This window comes from Papilio xuthus, unplaced genomic scaffold (genome assembly GCF_000836235.2).
Source record: "Papilio xuthus unplaced genomic scaffold, Pxut_1.1 DF824992.1, whole genome shotgun sequence".
NCBI lineage: Eukaryota > Metazoa > Arthropoda > Insecta > Lepidoptera > Papilionidae > Papilio > Papilio xuthus.
Genome location: NW_013533657.1, coordinates 1,239,277 through 1,261,744, shown reverse-complemented (window position 1 = coordinate 1,261,744; position 22,468 = coordinate 1,239,277). Strand labels below are relative to the sequence as shown.

The window sequence follows — 22,468 nt, the reverse complement described above, 5'->3', positions numbered from 1 at the left end:
GAATATATCTCCGGAACGACTCAATGGATGTCGCTGAAATTTGGCATAGATGTAGAATAAATAGGTTACTAATGATTTTTACTTATAATTTAATATAAAAGCAAGTATCAATATAAAACTCTTGCAACAAAGTTATACTTAACAAAATTAGAATCCACGTCTTGTTACGTATAGGTTGAATGTTGTTAGAGACGTTTGCGCTTCTTACGACCATAAACTATTGTAGGGAAATGTTTTCAATGTATATGGTTGATTAATTAAACTTCTTTGTTTCTAATTTATAATCTGTGAAACGTAAGTTTAAATATAAAGATTTAATAATTCGACCTTAAGGTAAACAGGCCAAAGTCAAGCCCAATAGGTCATCAATTGCACAATACGTTTTAAAAGTTATTATGTAAGAAACTGGTTTTCTTGTGAATATGTTATGAACGGAAATTTCTTGCTAGAAATGGTTGTTAATATAAACAAGACAGTTTGCTATACGAAATTTGATCCCAAGTAGGAAGTGTGGTGCCGGAGACCTAATTTAATCCCCTTTCCCTTCCCAGCCTTCTTTTATAAGGAAAGGAATGTTAGTTTTACGGTGGAGGGGACGGATGGCTAGGGGATATATCCTCTTGTGTCGTTCCTCAATAGTTGTCTATGGGCAGCGTTCGCTTTGACATTTCGGCTAATTGTGGCGGCCGTTCCCTGGTTTGCCACCTTATCTTCTGACTCTTACTAATATAATAAATGCGAATATTTAGATGGATGGATGGATGTTTGTTTAAAGGTATCTCCAGAACGGCTCAACGGATCTTGATGAAATTTGGCACATATGTAGAACATAGTCTGGAAGAACACAGGCTACACGAGTCGCGGGCGACAGCTAGTGTATAAAAAAAGCGAATTTAAAACACCGACTGTTAAGTATGCAGAGCTTAATATTTTGTTTTGATGATATGTAGATTTTCTTTGTTATTCCATTTCATTCGTACTGAAACTTATTGCTAATTGTTTTATGTTATGATAGGGAAATTTAAAATATTTAACATTTCATCGTGTTTAATATTATTGAAATTTACTCAGTAAGTAGCATTCTAATTAGTTTCTTTTAAAGTGAATAATTTTTAAATACAATTAATTAATTTATTAATTAATAATTAATTAATTTACAAACAATAATGATACAGTTTTTTGTTAAAAAAAATTCCAATTTCTGGCAATGGCAATGTTTTGCAAATATTTCTTCGACAGAAAAACTGATAGTGCATTGTTTAGAAAACTGTTGCACCTGGCCCGATTCCAAGGGTTTTATTTATCTATCCTCGAAAAAGATGGCCAAACCTTTGCAAATCTGTTGAAGTTATTGGATAGCGTTTTTCAAATTGATTCGCCTCAATCTGTCGTAAGAATTATTTGCCTATTTTTACTGTAAATAAAAAAATATCGGTGTTAATCATCAAAGGAAATAACATTTTCGTGCAGCACGTTGCGCAGGAGTTGATAACGATCGTATGTGTCATTCACGATGTCAATTTTTATATTATAATATATAGAATAATTTAACGCTTTTTAGTAATATTTCGTCACATATTGACAGTGATAATTATAAGATGTCAAGTTAATAAAATTAGTATCGTCGATAGATTACGTTTCTATGTCACATAATGTTATACTAGCTGTCGCCCGCGACTATGTTCTACATCTATGCCAAATTTCAACGACATCCGTTGAGCCGTTCTGGAGATACCTTCAAACAAACATATATCCATCTATCTAAACATTCGCATTTATAATATTAGTAAGATTAATAAGAAGTAAGATCTTATATGTTACAAGCTGTCGCCCGCGACTCCGTCCGCGCGGTATTGAAAATAGATGTTGGCCGATTCTCAGACCTACTCTATATGCTCACAAAATTTCATAAGAATCGGCCAAGCCGTTTCGGAGGAGTATGGGAACGAAAATTGTGACACGAGAATTTTATATATAAGATATCTCTGATTTGAGCTTGTATATAAATTTCAACTATAGTCGAATTTTAATGATACGTCTCGTTTTATTAGTAGTTAAGAAATTATTATTTTTTGTTGCTATTTTATTGATACGGGTCATCGTTTATTTATACGTTATTAGAATGTTTATCGATTCATGTTATTCTGTTTGCTTACGTGTCGTATGAATAAGTAGATGCAGGAAGTTAGATTTCCTGCTCGTTTATGGAGGAGGTATAGAGGTCACTGTCGCAGTTTGTGGTTACGCTCAGCCTTTACTAAGCTTTGAATTTGGCACATCCATTTATTAGTATATGTTGGAGGAAAACAGCGTGATGAAACATGCGTGTATCTGCGAAAAAAAAACAAAGATATGTGTTAAGTCAACCCGCAGTGGGCCAGCTTGGTCGACTATGGCGTAGGCACTTTTAATTTAGGGTAGGTTCCGTGCTTAGTGGGGATGTATAGTGAGCTGATGGTATACCAGTTTACTAGTTTTAGACATAATAAGTTAGAATCCTTTAGCGCGAATGGCGCGCTTTCATTACATAGTCGTGTCAGAATGATTAGTGAGGGGAAATAAACATCGACATTTTAGTAAGGCTAGTGATGTGCCAGTACACCGGAACAGTGTAGGATTTTCTTCCTTATACTAGTGACAAGCTATGGGCTGTTAATTAGCAGGTTCTAAGTAGAAATCTTCGTAAAGAATTTATGTACGATATACCTGTTTTGTAATAGTTGTTGTTATGTGTGTCTACTATCTAAATAACATTACAAAAATACTGTTATTTTTTTTTCTGTTTTCAAGGATAGGATTTGTACAAGTTTTTCCTCTATTTTAGACAATTTACGCAATCAAGTATTCAGTCATAAGTTTGACTATAATACCATGGATACAAGAATAGTAAAAAAACAAATGAGATAAAGTTGTTTTTTCCGTTTGCTAATAGTTTGACCTGGGTATAAAGTTGCTCTATTTTAGCATGAATAATGCTCTATTTCACGTCTGTTTTGTATATTTGTAAACAAGTAGCTTGTGTCCTGTATAATTCAGGTGACCGTCGATATAACGGTTCTTCTTTAAAATAAGTTCGCATTTGCGTCCATCGAATGTATAAAACATCAGATTCTTATCAGACTTCTCTTTTATTATAATTTATACTGCGAGGGATTTGATTTCGACATTGATTTTTTTATTATCTTTAAGGGATTGCCTTTATTTGTGGTCAGTTACGAGTTTCATCTATGTCTACGATAAATCAAATTTATTTAGGTATTGTGTATGTTGAAAATACACAGAATTGTAATCTAAAGACTAGATCACTTCATATAAAAACAAGAAGAGCTTCATGGGACATGAAGCCGACATTGTTTACTAGACGTTAATCTCTTGTCTTTTTTTTGTTCTATAAAATTAAAATATTTAACATTTATTTTGAGTAATGGATGGGAAAGGCAAGTGTATTTGTCAGTGGCGTAGCCCCATGGGTAGGAGAAACATCCTCTTTCTGTGCGTCCTGTCCACCGTCGTTTAAAGGTTGGTAACGTATCTGCAATTGACGATGTCTTTGGGCAGCGGTCACCAGTTTGCCACCTAATAATTGGATTTACAGATCCAAGATATAAAGATATTTATTGTTGTTTAATTGTTACAGATACCAGGTTGTGCGTCGGAAGATGTTCATTGCGTGTGGTACGGCGTGTGTACACAGAAGGAGCCTTCTATATACAACTGTGCCTACAATGGCACTGCGCTGCCCATAGACAATGCATCAATGGTGAGTACCTACCTGTTCCCTAAGCAACACTACGCATTAAGGTATCATTCCACTTGTGAGTGTGCAAGCTTACAATGTTACGGCTAACGAAACTGGTGGAAAACGGATCTTATATATAGAAGAATCACTTGAGCTATCGAGAAAATCGATATACTTAATTAAATAACTTAAATAACAGTAGTTTATTTTTTGTCGAAAAAATGTTATTAATCGTTTATAATTTAATTTAAAATAATTACAACCAATATGGGCACCCCAAGGGCGGTCCAAGTGGGTCACAGGGTGGCGTGCGTCCGAGGCTATATTTAGACGCGATATGCAGTTCTACGTCACTACAGACCCAGTTCTCTTTGAGGAACTAGGAACTTGACCCGGACTCGGTCGAGTTAAAATTAGCATCGACTTCGCCACGATGGTTAAGGTTTATATTGCGAAATTCCAATTTTTTTAATATATTATATTGTTATGTATTCACATTCAATATTTAGTTTAAAAAGGGGATAGATTAGAGAGTTAATTTTCACATGTTTTATTGAAGTGGCGTCGGTGGCTCAGGGGTAAAGCACTTGACTTGCAATCTGCAGGTCCTGGGTTGGAATCCCGCCATGTACAAATGTGTTTTTCTATTTCCGATTTGCATATGTACATTTATTCGATGTTTTTACGGTGAAGGAAAACATCGTGATGCTGCACATATATGAGAAGAAATTCAAAGATATGGGTGACGTCAACCAACCCGCATTTGTCCAGCGTGGCTGACTATGGCCAAATCACCCTTAACTTAGGTTAGGTTCCGAGCCCTTCGGTGGGGACGTATAGTGAGCTGATGATGATGATTGACGTTATTTACTGCTTTCTCTTGATGTATAACGATTTACAACACACATTTAATATCTTTGGAAAAGAGTAACAGTATTCTTTGTCTGCCTTTGTGGGAATGGCACCTCAGGAATGTTAAAGCGTGTGTTAATATATTACTGTATATTTATAATAATAAAAACATAAGTATTCGTCTAGAAAAGCGCTTAGAAGCCCCGACCGAGGTATTATAAGATTGTACGCTTCGTTGGTCTTAAGAATATTATTATTAATATTGTTAGTAACTTCAATTTATGCTAGATTGTTTACTTCTCGGTAAATAATTTTTTCTCCGCAATTTTTTTTCTACCTGAATAAATAATAAAATACTTGTCATCAAAAGGTCATGATTTAACACTTTCCATGCCATTACGATTTTTTGCGTATAAAACTCGCCAGGTACCACAGAACGTGTTGAATTATTTTATAACGCCTATTATGAAATCTCTAAGTTTTGATAAATTAGGAATCTTATTATTAAATACGTCATTATAATTTGCCTAATATCAAATAGAATGTTCTAGAATGAACGTAGAACATTACTTCCTTGCAGTAACGCGGCGAAAGTGGGTCGAGAATTACGAGTGATACGCTCAAGTCAACAATTCGACGTCGACGTTGACGTTCATTGACAGCTCGATTTTTTTTTGTTTATTTGGCTTTTTCAAACAGTAAACATAGAATTTGTTTCGAGACACTCTAAGTTATTATACAAAGCGTGCATCTATTGTACTGTGAACATATTTTCTACACTAATAAATACTTCTGCTTTACGCTTTGGTGGATGCCAGCAAATTAAGGGAGGAAAGGGTCAGCGTCATGTTCAAGTACCAATGTTTGATGTTTATCAAACATGTTATTACCAGTTTTCCCTCATATACTCAATGCATATGTCTCTATCAGCATTCTTATCTGGACTCCCATTTTACACAAATATCCTCTTTCCCATTCATCCATACTTATATTAAAAACTCATCCTTGTTTGTGGTCGTCTACTTCGAAATAAAGTAACGATTAACAAATGCAACGCATCTGCAGTTCCTCTGATGTTGTGGATGTCAATTGGTGTTCACACCGCTCCTTTGCCCCCTTCTCTTATATAAAAAAAAATAGCATGTACGTAGGGGAAGACCAAAGAAAGTATGGATGGATTGTGTGAAAGAAGATATGCGTAAGAAGGGGGCTAGATTTAGATATAACGGCTGATAGAGATGTATGGAGGAGGACATACTGTGCCGAACCTCCGTAGAGATAAGGGCAGGTTGAAGATGTATGTTATAAATTGTTTTAATATTATAAGTAAACGTATCGATTAGTTAAAATTATTTACTTTACACTCGCCGACCGATGACGAATCGTTTTATTTATTAGAAAAATTCACGGAACGTTATCAATGACACAAATGGCTTTGTAAGACGTGACTCAAGCTGACGGTATTTTTCTAACAAAAAAAATATGTTGTCATCAATATTTTGGAGTATTTGTTTTTAAATTAGAAGGTTACATTTTGAAATTCATTACTGTATCCACATTTAGGTATATAGTCGGGGGGGGGGTGTATATTTTACAAAGGCATTTAGTGTAATTTTTTCTTTTTTCCTTCCTTTAATTCTATCTATGTTTTTTTAAACTCGTTTAAAATATATATGAACTAGCTGTCGCGCGGAATAAAAAAAGCTTAGTAAGAAAAAAAATAAGATAGATAAGAGAACGAGTTTATTAAAAACTGGATCAAAGTTTGAAGACTAAAAATATATATTAAATATAATAATTTCTGTGATTACTTCGACATCTTTATCAATAACTAGCTGTCGCCCGCAACTTCGTCCGCAATTATTATAAAACAGACAATTAGTATCCTATGTGTTCTTTCAGACTTTGTTTTACATATGTGATAAATTTCATGAAGATCCGTTGAGCCGTTCCGAAGATACCTTCAAACAAACATTTTTTTTTATAACAAAAGGGGGCAAACGAGCAGCAGGAACACCGAGGTGTTCAACGACACCCATGGACATCAGCATTACTAGAGGAACCGCAGATGCGTTGCCGGCCTTTGAGATGGTGATAATACATCCATCCATTTAATATATTAATAAAATTAAGATTACGATTCGTAATGTTACAACTAATTAGTACTACGTATGACCACATATCTAATTTTGGTTATGTGATTAAAATGGAAAAGTTAAAAATATTTAAAACCGGTTTAATTGACAACTGTGGCTTAAATATAAAACTATAGTTTATTCCTGCGTTTTTCCTTACCACCGAACATGATAAATAAATTTTATCAAAAAAAATAATTTTAGTTTTATTCGGTTTTAATTTTTTTTATGTATAAAATATCTTTTGTAACATCGTTAAGACAATGACTCAATACTTTGAACTTGTTTCCTTAATCACCTAAGACATGTACTAGTTTCGTTTTATGGCGACACATTTTATCAAATTATATTTTTTTGTAAGCTCCTTTAATTAACTTACCAAACCATCGGTGGCTCAGGGGCAAGCACTTGACTTGAAATCTGCAGGTCCTGGGTTCGAATCCCGCCATGTACCAATGTGTTTTTCTATTTCCGATTTACAAATATAGTGTATGTGAAGGAAAACATCGTGATGCTGCACATATCTGAGAAGAAATTCAATGATATGTGTGAAGTCAACCAAACCGCACTTACCCAGCGTGGTTGATTATGGCCTAGTCACCCGTGTCTTAGGGTAGGCCCCTCGGTGGGGACGTATAGTGAGCTGATGATGATGAAGTTAATTAGTAGCCTACTTTATCAAGATCAAACAGCTATTCATCCAACATCCATCCATGTAAACATTCGCATTTATAATATTAGTAAGAAATAAGATTAAAAAATGTGTTATTCCAGACTATCTTCTACGTCTGTACTATGTTTCATAAGATCCGTTGAGTCGTTCTGAAGATATCTTGTAATATCCATCCATCCTACCAAATTTTATAATTTTAGTATCATGTTTAAGCAGTGGTATTATATTCGCGGGGACATGTTTAAAGCTTGAAACATTAGTAAACTATCATCATCATGATATTCAGCCCTAATTCGTCCACTGCTGAACGTAGGCCTCCTCCATCGATTGCCACAATGCCCGGTCCTGTGCCGTCCGCATCCAGTGCACTCGCGCAACCTTGAACAGGTCAATCCGTCCATCGTGCGGGAGTCCTACCTACGCTGCGTCGACCCGTCCGCGGCTGCCACTCTAGGACTTTTCGGCCCCATCGGCCGTCCGTCCTTAGTAAACTATACCAAAGTATATTAGCCATTTCATTAGTAAATAAAAAAAATACTTCTTTACTTTGTTCCATGTTACATATACATCGGAAGTATTTATGGCAATGTTTCATAGAGCTAAATATAATTGTTATTATTAATTTCCAGAGGCGTAGTTCAATATATATATAATGCTTGTCGAATTTGTTGTTGCGCTACAATTTGGCATTGGGCCCTATGTGCGTCATGATTGTATACCATATCTTGTTTAGTGTTAGATTTGTAGCTAGCTGTTTTTATTGCTTAAATATTTCTATAACGTTGTCTCTTTCCTTTTTGTTGGATAAACTGAGATAACAATAGTCGTTGTGTTTCGTCTATGAGTTTACGGATTCATTTGTTAGTCATCCATTAGACAGATGTATACACTTAGGAATCCCTTAGTAACTATTAAAATGAGTATTGCAGTTTAGTGACGTGACTTCTTGTCTTTCGAATCTTGTTCTTACGCAGTTTTGTACTGAATCACAATTGAAGGAAGGACATAATAATTACAATGACATTTTAACGATGACTGAGTTATTTGAAATGCCAATTAACACGTTGTTCCTTCGAGTTGCCTTGCCTTTGACCATCTGCCATTGACCTATAATTGAAAGTGGTTATGCTCTATGTATGTTTCATGTTTTTTATGATGAGGTATATTTAATATGATGGTTATTTTGAGCCAATAAATCTTTAGTTCTGCAAGAGATTTTCTAAATTAGTTTTAGAATTAAACAAAAATAATAAGTAGCCTATGGGTTCCTCGTGACTATGTTCTACATGTATGCCAAATTTCATCGAGATCCATTGCGCCGTTCCGGAGATAGTTTCAAACAAACATTCGCATTTATAATATTAGTAAAACTAGCTGTCGCCGGCAACTCTGTTCGCGCGATATTAAAAAAATACTGGCCTATGTGTTATACCAGACTGTTTTCTATGCCAAATTTCAACGAAATCCCTTTAGCCGTTCTGGAGATACCTTCAAACAAAAATCAATCCATCTAAACATAAGCATTTATATATTAGTGAGAGTAAGATTATATATATTAAATAATGAATTATTGCTATATTTTTTAAGTACGACTGTCCGTATATTGTATTTCGTTCCTATTTACGTTACATTTTAGCATAACTTTATATTCTTGGCTCGGGGTGCTGTTTGTGTTTATTATTTACGATACGTCCAAATGGCGAGACAGATTTCGTAGAAACAATCCTATTGTGCATTTATAAGGCATGGATTCCTAGAAAGTATTCCGTACAGCCTTAAAATCGGTTTGGCAAGGGTAAAGGAATATAATTTTAATAATAGTTCTAAAATTGATATAAAAATACGCAAGCTTCTTTTGTTTGTATTATAATGATAAGCGGTCGCCCGCGCGGAATAAACAAAAACAATTAGAAGCCTATGTCCTCTTCCAGACCATGTTCTACATCTATGCCAAATTTAAGCAAGATCCGTTCAGTCATTCTGGAGATACCTTATAACAAATATCTACCTAAACATTCGCATATATAATATTAGTAAGATTTACCAGGGATGTGTTTTTGTGCAAGTTTTTCGTCTGTGGAAATTCACGGATGAAATAAACTATTACGAAGTAACATAAGTAGGACTAGAACGTCGTAATCTTGTAAATATATTAAACCAGTTTGCGAGGAAGAATAACGAGTTTTATCAATTTGTTCTTATTTTGTTTTTTTTTAGAATTGATAATTTTAATAGTTATGATATTTGACCTTACATACTTCCCCACTTTAAAGGAATATATTTTTATTTACATTTTAATTCAGGTATTTTGTTGTGTTCTGTCGCAATTACATAATATCCGCCATTATAACCGGTATGCTGTTGGTAGCAGAATACAAAATGGCGTATGGTTACGATAGTCAGCTCGTTGCCAAACAAACGCACGCTTGCGAAACTTTAATACGATCTGCATTTAGTTTGATTGCTGTTTTGATCTTGAATTTCGCAATTTTACATCTACAAATATCGTGGTTCTATTTACAAAGTACAAATGTTTTTGTTAATGAGAAATACAATGTATAAACCTTACTTCTTACTAATCTTATATATAAAATTCTCGAGTCACAATTCTCGTTCCCATACTCCTCCAAAACGGCTTAACCGATTCTCATGAAATTTTGTGAGCATATTGAGTAGGTCTGAGAATCGGCCAACATCTATTTTTAATTCCGCGCGGACGGAGTCGCGGGCGACAGATAGTATTATAAATGCGTAAGTTTATATGGATGGATGGATGGTTGTTTGTTCGAAGTTATCTCAAGAACGACTGCATGGATCTTGCTGAAATTTGGCATAGTAGAACAATTATTAAACTTTTTATCTAATGTAAAGATGTACTATAATAGTAAAATAAATTAATATAATCACACAAAAACACACTGCCGTATTACTGTTGTCTCTTAAATTTAAAGTTGTTGATAGTTTAGCCGAAATATAATAGTATTTTATACTAAATAAACAACAACGTTTGTCTATTCATTTTATTTGTCTGGGATTTTCCGGAGACCTTTGCTAAGCTTTATTTTGTCCATTTTCCTCTCTTTTGTTTTACTCTGCTTACTTGATAATGCCTTTGTTTCTTTGAAGAGTTTCATTCCGTCTGCACACGAGAGGTAATTTTACTTCTTTGTTGAGATTTTTTTTTGGGTAAATAACTGCTTTGTACCTAAAGTCACCTGATAGGGATTGTATTAATATTATAAAGAGGAAAGATTTGATTGTTTGCATTGAATAGGAAACTGCTAGTCTAGGATTAGTATGTCCGTTTCAAAGAGACATCTTACTTCTTACTAATATTATAAATGCGAATGTTTAGATGGATGGATGTTTGTTTTTTTAGAAGGTATCTCCAAAACGACTCAACGGATTTCGATGAAATTTGGCATAAATGTAAAGCATAGTCTGAAAGAACATATAGGCTACTAATGGGGATTTTTGTTTAATTTTGCGAATACGGAGCTGAGGACGACAGATAGCAGAGCATAAACGGCTTGATTTATAACATAGGTTAACCAAATGTGTATTACGAGTACTAGTCCTGATTGTGATAAGGGAACATACCCATACTACGTGATCTATTTTTTAGTTTTTTCGACCCCTCTCTCCCCTCGGTGACCACTCGTAGTACATGCCAAGATCCCCCTTTAGTTTTTACGTAGCAATTCATAATTATGATTTTTAATCAATTCACAGGCAAAAATTGAAAAAATAATAATTTGGCTCATACTCTTGTTTATTATAGCATAAGACTGCTAAATTACTAGTGAATTATGTATTATGAAAAATAACAACCAACGACTACGTGACAAAATCCTGAGTCACCACCCCCTGCTGTGACTGACAAACTGACTGGTACGATCCCTAAAATGGACCTGCTTTGTGGTTACTTTGGTTAATAAAGAGTTAATGTATATTATTATCTCGTCTGCGGTAACTTGGGAATATTAACTTTGGTATGCAGACGGATCGCGGCTGTCTGCTCCAGACTTTGGGAACTCGTTAAAACGGGTTCGATGAGTCGTATGTTATGTCGGTAGACGTTCGATTTTAGACACGTCTCGCAGTTGCGTATATCTCGCCTTTTTATGCGATTATGTAAGATTTTAATACATGAATTTGATAAATTCGGATACGTTATAGAATTGTTTAAAAGTCTAGACTTTGATGTTACTGTTTTACCTATCATACTTGTTTTAGACAATATTAGTTAGAATCTATTTTCGCGAATGGCGTGCTTTCGTTACCAAGTCAAGTGTCAGAATGATTAGTGAGGGGACATAAACGTCATTTTAGAAAGTCCAGCGTTGCGCCAGTACACCGGCACAGTGTCGGATTTTCTACCTAACACCAGATACTATGTTGTAGATATTTTCTCGACTAAGATTATTATTTAAAACTAGCTGTATCCTGCGACTCCGTCTGCGTGAAATAAAGACAACTTAATTAGTAGCCTGTGTGTACTTCCAGATGATGTACGTACATGTTAGTTCAACTATATCCATGCAGCCGTTATGGAGATACTTTCTCACATCCATCCATCCATACACCCAAACATTTGCATCTATAATATTAGTAAGATTTATCACTTAATTCAGTTTATTCCTTAGTAATAATCTATGTAAATTATATATACAATGCTTCCAGTTGCATTCTTTTTATTTGGATACTAAAATTTAGAAGCAAAAAAAGATCAAAAAACGACGTTGTCCGAACAAGTTTAACCGCCGGCAAGATTCGTCTTTTTTTTTGCGAATTGCCTTCAAATTGCGTTGAGGTTACAGTCTCCTCAAAATAATTTTGTTTTATGTATAAGTAATAATTTAAGGCACCTATTGTTGAAACCAACCAACCGCACTTGGCCAGCGTGGTTGACTATAGCCTAATCACCCTCTACTTAGGGTAGGCTCCGAGCCCCTCGGTGGGGACGTATAGTAAGTTGATGATGATGATTGTTGAAACCACAAAGTTTTTTACTCTTTAAAAAAATATTTTTCTTTGAGCTTTAAAAAATTTACTCATTCACTTAGTCTTTTTCAACCAGATTCAAATTATTGTTAGTATCATGATATTTTAAATTTCAAACATGAACGGTATTACATTTTGCCCAAGACTCTGTCCACTTTAAAACAACTTCAAACCTTGTCCTACCAATTAAGCTTAAGAGTGGTAGAACCCGCTTTAACATCTTCGCACGAATTGGCCAGGTTCGTCCGGTGAAATACCACCACCACACAGAAAACAGGCGTGAAGTGGAATTCCGCGTTTCGGCTGATGAGTGTGCGTCTCGGAGGCCTAATTTAGTTCTCTTTCCCTTCCCACCCTTTTCTTATAAGGAAAGGATGGGAAGTGGAAGTGGACTTTCCGGATGAGACGATGCATGGAAAGGGAAAATATTTTAATATAAAATAATGTTTAGACTATCCTTCAGAGAGATCCATTACGTTGTTTTAGAATAATGACAAACATCCATCCATCTAAACATTCGCATTTGTAATATTAATAAGATTTTATAATGATACTTTAATGATAGTAATTTATTCAATTGAGTATTTTGGGTATTTTATATAACAATGATTGTCACTAAATATTTTATAATATATCCGGTGTTTTGTAAAATATTTATAGATTTTTTGTTATGTTTATTTCCTAGTAATTTAGAATCCAATTAAGCTTAAGTTGCGGAAATCAAAGCAAATATATAAAGGAAGTTTTGTATGGTCTATGGCGTTGCATAATCTACATAAATATTTGATGAATGATAACCGGTATGCGGTTATGGTAAATTTTGTTTTGATTGTTTTGGTAAATATAAAATCAACTGTCGTTTAGTATGAAGTTTATCTATACTAAAATTATAAAGCGGAAGAGTTTGTTTGTTTAAACGCGCTAATCTCAGGAACTACTAATCCGATTTGAAAAATTCTTTTTTGTTGGACTATATAACATTACGCTGTGTGTGTTTTTTAATTCCGCCCGGACGGAGTCGCGGGCGACAGCTAGTTAAAAATTATATTAATCAGTTTCCTTTTTCTCTTGACAGTATGTTTTTAAACATATGTTTATGCAGTAGAAACGCACCTTAAATCAACTTGTTAGACATTTATTTTCTTAGTAGATATAACATCGTAGTTAAATGACGACCTTTTGCTTATCATCTCACTGTATTGATTTCCTGACGAGAACTTTTATTGCATATTATTAGATTTACTATTTAATTGGAGGCTAAAAGAAAATACTCAAGAGAACATTTTTATAATAAAAAGCAATTTTATTTGATTTAACCGTTTTTTTTTATTAATTATTAAATTAACGGATTAGTTGTAATGACTTCCTGCGATCCTCACGAAGTTAGAAACCCTTAGATTGCTTAAAATGTCCAAGTTTGGCTCATATTGTTTTGTCACGCAGTAATACGCCACTTATTCCTTTGATATGGTAGATTATTATCACGTAGCTTTGATCTATATCGCTTGAGATGGCAATATCTTACTGATATCTAAAGGTGAATATACACTGGAGCATTTTCTCGAGAATTTCTATATAATGTAACGTTCTTACGAATGGTAATAGCACAGTTTCCAGAGCACATGTGGTTCGGAAAAGATTAAAACAAGTCATAGAGCGTCTCGTTCTATTGCAAGTGAATGCTCGAGTCTACACTCACCTTTATATACGTCCTTTGTAATTTCTAAAGCAGTTTTTTTATATCATAAGGTGGCAAACGAGCGAGCGGCCACCTAAAATCGCTGAAATAACGAAGTGACTGGAAGGGAAAGAGGACTAAATTAGGCCTCCGGGACGCACACTCAAACCTGTCTTCTGTGTGGTCGTGGTATTTCACCGAGCGCGCCGGGTCAATTCGTGCGAAGATGTTAAAGCGGGCTCTACCACTGTCTTCTAAAGCAGTGACGTCATTAACCAAACGGTCATACCATTCGCTTATAATAAGCAGTTATAAGGGAGTCACTTTATTGTTATAAAAAAACAAAGCATTGTTTGTTTTTACTGATATTGATCTTAAAGCTTTAATTTTATAATAATAGATATTGAAAAAAATTCTAGATTATTGAACGCTTATTGCAGTTGGTTACTTATAGATAGCGTTGTCATCGTGATCATCATCAGCTCACTATACGTCCCCACCGTGGGGGTCGGGGCATACCCTACCCTAAGTTAAGGGTTATTGAGCCATAGTCAACCACGCTGGCCCAGTGCTGGTTGGTTGACACTAGGTTTTGTTTTTCGACAGTGGTAATTTGCATGAGCTTGCGTGTGTGAAGATCCCTGTGGAATCATTAATTACATAACTCATTTATGCAATACGATTAGTGTCATAGCATTTGGTGTCAGCTGTTACGTAATCGTGGCCATTGTGGATGCATCGCTTGTTTATATGGATTATAGAAATGCTATGATGTAATTAATGAGATTGTATATGTGTTGAAGTCGGTCGGGCTGTCATAACAAAAGTATGAATATATACGTTTTTTTTATCACATATAGAAAGATGAAGACAGGAACGTTGAAAGATCAAATCGTAAGCCTTAGGTACTAAAGTCTTGAAGAAAGTAGTAATTGATTCATCATCAACCTGCCCTTATCCCTATCGAGGGTCGGCACAGTATGTACTCCTCCATACATCTCTATCAGCCGTCATATCCGAGTCTACCGCCTTCCTACGCATCCTCTTTCACAGTCATTCAAACTAGCAATTGATTAGCGATAACAATATTAGAAATGAAAAATGTATGGGTTTAAATACGAGAGAAACACGTGAGAGAATGATTGCCAATTCAATGTTTTTGACTTTTCCGTTTTGTCCGAAGTTGATTGGTCTATTTGACGTGTATTCCTTTGAATAATTACTATCTCTAACGTCGGTATGACCACAGTGTCAGACGTCACGTCATTTATTTGTTCGCTTTAAGTCCAGTATTGTGTCAATATGGCACGAGCGTGACTCAGTTATACAGTAAATACTGATAAAACCTGACTGTAACTGCTCAGTTGTATTAATGTACTCAGATTTTTTAATTTAAAAAAAATGTAAGTCTATGGCTGTTGGTGCGTTGATGTCCCCAGGAAAAATAGAAAAATTGTCTATTGTTTATTCTATTCATATATTATAAGTAGTTAAAATGTATGGTCTGAGTTACGGAAGTTTATTGCTTAAGGATAAGGTCAACTTTTTTGTTTTAGCTTGAAGGAATTCTTTCGATTTATGACATTTGTTATTTGATGTCATGAATGTTAAAAGAATAGCTGGAAAAATAGATGATTAAAAAATTAAAAAAAAAACATTTGATATAGCAAGTTGATAAATTATTTGCATTATATCTTGCAATTGTCGTAAACTTTCAAGGATAGCATTTACATAACGCACGTAATAACATTTTATAGTCTTAATAAAGTTGAACGTGATAAACATGATAATTGCTGGACTAATCATTGGTTGATTTCAAACATTTGACATTAAATTCAATTAAATTAATAGTGAAAAAATAGCAATGGGTTTAGTAAACCTAGATAAGTGAGAAACCTTTATAAACGAAAGTCAATTTCCGGTCTCAACCTTCGACCTTCATAAGCGAGATTGTTAGAAAACTTCTGTAAGTTTATCTTGATTCGTATGTAAATCCAACCGAACGCCGTGTTCAAAACACGTGTTCTTCACTCATCATCAACGCGTGGATGTTACGCGAATGCCACGGCGAGGTGGCTGACAGTAATTCAAAGATTACCTTGACCAATACATTAAATCAAATCCATGTCTAATAAAATATGTCATACAATGAAACTTTTATTCGTGTATTATTTTGATTTAAACATATGGCCGCATATTTAACACAGCAACGCAACGCATCCTCTGGTATTGCTGATGTCCATGGGAGTCGTAGAACTCCTCGGTGTTTCCGCTGCTCGTTTGCCCCCCGTCTGTTATAAAAAAAAGTTCTTTTATTTTACTAAATTGTGATTAGTAATTACAGAGAAGTAGGATTTATGATAAGGTTTTGTTAACCTGCAGTGTGTTATCAATCGACCGGGACGTACAGCTGGCTGATAAGCCCGAGTATTTGGTAGATTTAGCCATTAGCCGATGACTCAACCATACTACGAATGAAAACAATTTGATAAGGAATACCTAAAAATATTGAATGATTAAGGTTTTTGTTTGGTTTTATTTTTGTTTTCACTGCAAAGCAAGTTTTTCTCTCATTTTTTTAAAGGAGTAAATGAGAAATGATTATCTTTTATTGCGTGTGATGAAGAGTTTTTTTTTTATTTTACAACGAAAATATCGCATTCTTAAATTATTCCGCATTTATATTTATTTGTAGGTGTTCAGTTTTTTTTTTTTATTTTAAATCTTTGTAAAAATGTACAGACAAGTGCACGTTTTCATGTTTAAGATACGGAAATCTCGATGGAATTATACTGTGAAAAGTTAAAAGACTTTGCACATAATCAAATAACCTTGGCGGTATCAGTTGATCCTTTAAGATGAATACAAAAAAAATATATATAAATACGTCGATATCATAGGGGTCTGTAATATTAAGTAGTAATAATCCAAGTCGTCGGTGGCTCAGGGGTTAAGCACTTGCTTGCAATCTTGGATTCGAATCTTGCCATATACCAATGTCATGCGATTTTTGATTTACATATGTACATTTGTCCGACGTTCTTACCGTGAAGGAAAACATCGTGATACAACCTGCTCATAAGAAATTCACAGATGTGTGTAAAGTCAACCAACCCGCACTAGCCAGCGTGGTTGACTATGGCCTAGTCACCCCTAACTTAGGGTAGGCTCCGAGCCCCTCAATGGGGACGTATACTGAGCTGATGACGATGGATACTCCATAATCCATTGTAATGTTTTTTTAAATCGGCGGTCGTCCACAACTTCGCCAGCACACCATTATAAAACATAGTCTAACTTTCGCACACATAAGCTACCTTACAGTAAGGGTCCCGAAACATTGGTCCATCAGTTTCGAATACCTGAAACAAACATGGTCTATCGAACAAAGTTTGAAAATATATTTTTTTATAACTAACACAAATACATTACGTGCACCAAATATCAATGTTTGATTTCTCTATTTACAAATACTCCATTTTTACATATCGTATAGATAGATACAATTTGTTCACTTATTATATTGGTGTTCAATGTCTTAAAGTAGATATAAAGATGAACCATGAGTGTGTCATCCTCGTCTCTTATCATAGTGAATAAGAGATGACAGACGGTGCCTTGTTATGCGGCTCGAATCTCAGGCGAGCTGTGCGCAGAGCTGCGACATTTAATAAATATAGCAGATAATCCTAATACCAACGACAACAAACGATTAGTTAAAAGGCGACCTATGACAAGGGTCCTTCAAGTAGCGAGCGTATCACCATCTCAAAGGCCGGCAAAGCATCTGCGGTTTATCTGGTATTGCTGGTGTCCATGGGCGAATATGAACACCTCGGTGTTCCCGGTGCTCGTCGAATCTTGATCTTTACCTAAAATAAAGATGGCTTTTTCACATCCCAAAGATATCAATGTCAACCCCTTACTCCTAATATAAAGCATGTATTATTAAAGGGAAGAGGTCGGTGTACTTCTTGAAGTGCGGTCATATTGTTATCTCTACCCTATTTAATATGTTGAGCAATTTAATCTTATACCGAATGAAAAATAAACTATTTGTGTAATAGATATGATAAAAAAGATAACTCTTATTTCATAATGAAAAAGTTTTAGCTTGAGAATTAAAACAACGGTGATCAAATTTCAGCATATATAAAGTTTTAGCTTGCAAAAAGTCCAACAAATAGGATACTTTTTTTAAATTACCCATTTACGGTAACAGGAGACGGATACGCGATCCTGCAGTGCCTCACTCTGTTACTTAAGACACATGTAATAACACTCACCGTGGGTTTCTTAGTCCAAAATCTCCCTTTAAAATATACTGTTATCTCTGTGTTGTCAAACATAATGACAGGTTGACATTTAATATTAGAAAACGATAGGTAGTCTTCAAAATTGTTGATCGTATAAGATCCTTTTTAAATCAAATGGAACGAAACATACAGTACTTAATCTACGTAGATATTTAACACGTTCAATGCCACTCAAATATTTACTTGTCCGCGGCTTTAACGTGTTAAATCTGGATTGTAAGTGTTATGTTTGTTGCAGCCAATCATTCAGAAGTATTGTCCATCGATCGCAGCTGGTGGCGTATCGTGTTGCAACATTCAGCAACTGAAGAATTTCGAGAGCAAGATTATACAGGCAGAGAATCTGCTGGTGCGTTGTCCTGCCTGCTACGAGAACTTCCTGCAACACATCTGTGGCATGACCTGCGCTCCCGACCAGAGCAAGTTCATCAAACCCGTCAAGAGGTCACTTAACAAAGGTAACCTGGTGCTGGTGTAGTAGTTCCCGAGAAGTCTCAGTTATATCCTCGTGACTTACCATTGTTGAGTACTCATGCCATAAAAAAAGTTGAACTCGTCTATGATACTGTCATTACAAAGACCCAGAGTTAAGTAAAGTGTTTTTTTTTTAATTAATATAAACTGTTCATTATTTTCAGATAAGAAGGAACAGATCGAAGAGATTGACTATCATCTTGGCGCTACTTATATGAACTCTACATTTGATTCATGTATTCAGGTAATAGAATAGATTCTTACTTTTGTACATATATAATGCTATTAAAATCTGAAAACTTGTAGCAACCACATGTGAGAGTATCACTGCTATGTTATTATACACGCTTATCCAATCATTTAGTCAAGATTTAAACTGTTGACACATTTATTGCCACACGAAGAGTAATAAAGTGTTCATTAAGCATTATTAAGAGCTTTGAGGTTGGCAGTTAGATGTATTCTTGATAAATCCAGGTACAAATGCCGTCAAGCAACCAGCGCGCATTGGATCTGATGTGCGGGCGGTGGGGCGCGGTGGATTGCACGCCGCAGCGGTGGTTCGACTTCATGGGTGACGCGTCCACCCTGCTCGTGCCTTTCCAGATTAACTACATTTCGGGTGACGAGCCCGTTGACCAGTTTGTTCCCTATCAGCCCCCTACCAGATCCTGCAGTGCCAGTATCAACGTAAGATTATCATCCCTTATATAAATGGACTAGCAATCGCCCCCGACTCCGGCAACGCGGAATTTAAATAAAACTTAATAAGTAGCCTATGTGTTCTTTCAGACTATGTTCTACATCTATGCCAAATTTCAGCGTGATCCATACAGCTATTGTCGAGATACCTTCAAACAAACACCCATCGATCCATCCATCCATCCAAATCAAATCCATCCAATTTGAAAGACTCCTGCAAAACTAATAGAAGTGAAATTGCAAAGTTAATGTCGATCGAGATCATTTTGAAGAATCGTTCCACTTTATTAAAATTTTCGTATTTGTAAAAAACACATAAAAAATAGTATTAAAGTAGAATTATAACACAATGTGAAATTTTTCCACTAAATACTAGTGAAAATGGTACATAAGTACGTAAATAGGCCCTAAAAACAATAAAGAGTTATCCTAGTACGAACTTGGTGTGGTTGTGGTATTGCGCAGGACCAGCCGGGCTGTTCATGCATGGACTGCGCGGCGTCGTGCCCGGTGCCGCCGCCACCTCCACCTCCGCACCGACCCTTCACCATCATGGGCACTGACGGCTACGCTTTCGTCATGGCCATCATCTTCCTCATCTTCTCCACGCTCTTCCTCAGCGGCGTCTACTGCTGCAATCCCAACGAGAACCAAGTCGGTGAGTTGCATAACCTACAGTTGTTAGTTTACTATATCTCGAAATGAAGATTTCTTGATTGATCGAAATTGTAAGTGAAATGAGGTTATATGGACAGTGAATAACCTACTTTTTATTATAATTTTAATAGTATTTTATTTTAACTATAAGTTAACGAAGATTAGCAATCTACTATTTTTACTTTTGATATTCATTATTATCATTTTATTATCTTCTTTTCGATACAACAGTGAGTTTTGATGATTTGAGGTTATTTTGTTTATATCTCGCAATGATTGTTTTTATTATGTTTTGAATTCAAAATTTTATCGGTAACGCCATCTCGCTCAAGTCTACCAAAACATTTATATACTTTGTTTTTTTAATTTACAGAACAAATCATTCATATATAACACCTTGGTGTACAACACTATATTTATGTATTTATATATTATTGAATGCGTAATCTTTTTGCAGATACATTTAATATGGCAATGGTGATTCTGCTTTATTTAAATTTAGTTATTTGGTGATGGATTTTTTTATTTTATTTAAAACTAAACACGTAGAAAATATAAGATGGAATAATATTACAGATACTATATGTTAGAAAAAAATATATAATTATTAGTAATTTTTTATAAATGAAATTATTGGGTCTGTATTTAAAATTGTAAGGAATAGAAATCTATGGTTCCGATGTAAAGAATCGTATGTTTTAACCCAGGGTACAATATGTTTGTAAAATGTAAAATTGTGGGTTACGATTGTTTACATAGGAGCCACTTCAATTAACTGTGTAGTATTGTTCCATTGTAATTACGCACAAGGTGTTAGCTTTTAATTAAATATTAATATGATTTTTTTTAAAAATACGCGTTAGACTTGTGCGTGGTGGTTATTACCAATAAGGTGTTGGATATGAGTTACCATGCACTACGTTACTTAGTTGATTTCATTTATTACGAAACGTCTTATTAAAGTTATCTACTTCACAATCTGTATTGCATGGACACTTGTATTTTTAATTGATTTATTAATATGATATAAAATATCAACAGAAATCCACCTTAAAAATGAAAAAAAGCCAATAAGTTAGCCGGCAATAAAAAAAATATTTATATTTAAAAAAAAAATTTAGCTAAACAACTTTAAACCTTAAAGACGTGATTATAAGGTGTATTTCTGTACGGTATGATATTCAACGGTGCTAACGCGGTGCTTGGGGACAGACGATTGGGCGCGAGGCGGGGAGGACGTCCGCGGCGGCTCGGAGACCAGTCCGCTGCACAGCCACAGATCTAGTATGTATCACATGCCACCACAGTACCACCACAACACCACAAAATCACCACCAATGTGATACAAATACCCCAACGACAAATTTTACCTTTTGCTTGAAATGGCACGTCCGATGTAAAAGAACGCTTATTTCCGATGTGCCAAATCAAATTCAGTTCACTATGGTAGACTTTAGTGTTAAAACACAATTAAAATTAGGATACCTTAGTATTTTCGAGTAAAATGTTAAAATTGCTTTAATTTATGTGAAAACAAAATTAATTATACTTATATACTTAAGTTTTAGTTATAGCCCATTGAATAAACTAAAATGGATTCCATTTATATACAACTAAATTATCTAATTTTATATTAGCAATCGTTAGTTTTGCTCCAGGTATTTATATATAGGTTTTACATAGTGGTATAATGTAATATAGATATTATAATATTTATTATGATGACTGATCAACAATAATTCAAGCTAATTGGTTCCTTAACACTTTTCATGCCATAATAAATCCGCAAAATGAAGACGTTGGCATTGAATGTGTTTATTCTTTACATTTCATCACTCTGACATTAAAATAATCTTAATTTCATTTGCTGACACTGACACATGTCAAAAGTCATAGACAAAAAATTCTATGGTTTTTCTGTACTCTACTAAATTGTCTATGGCACATTTTTTTATCTGTGTATAATTTTTTTTATTTGTTGTTGATCGGTTGTCTTTGTATGCAAGATATTTGTCGTTTAATACTTTATTTGCATGTTGTGTTTCTAACTTAATTATGGTTTTATGTATTATAAGTACATTTTGCATGGTATATGTTATGGTATAAGTAAAAGAGGATATCATCATCAGCTCACTACACCGAGGGGCTCGGACCCTACCCTAAGTCACGGGTGGCTAGGCTATAGTCAACTGTTGGCCAAGTGCGGGTTGACTTCACACATATCATTGAATTTCTTCT

At 34.8% G+C, this 22,468-nt stretch overlaps 1 protein-coding gene across 5 annotated transcripts in view; it reads left to right on the top strand.

Moving 5' to 3' along the window:
• Npc1a (Niemann-Pick type C-1a) overlaps positions 1–22,468 on the top strand; it is a 51,416-nt gene that overhangs the window by 12,066 nt on the left and 16,882 nt on the right. For 4 of the 5 annotated variants that reach the window (XM_013324444.1, XM_013324446.1, XM_013324445.1 and 1 more), the window contains exons 2-7: positions 3,638–3,760; positions 18,636–18,855; positions 19,036–19,115; positions 19,349–19,561; positions 20,039–20,231; positions 21,443–21,514. In XM_013324444.1, the coding sequence (XP_013179898.1) occupies positions 3,638–3,760; positions 18,636–18,855; positions 19,036–19,115; positions 19,349–19,561; positions 20,039–20,231; positions 21,443–21,514 (901 nt within the window). The remainder of the gene's footprint in view (positions 1–3,637; positions 3,761–18,635; positions 18,856–19,035; positions 19,116–19,348; positions 19,562–20,038; positions 20,232–21,442; positions 21,515–22,468) is intronic. The other variant, XM_013324447.1, reaches the window with a different exon arrangement.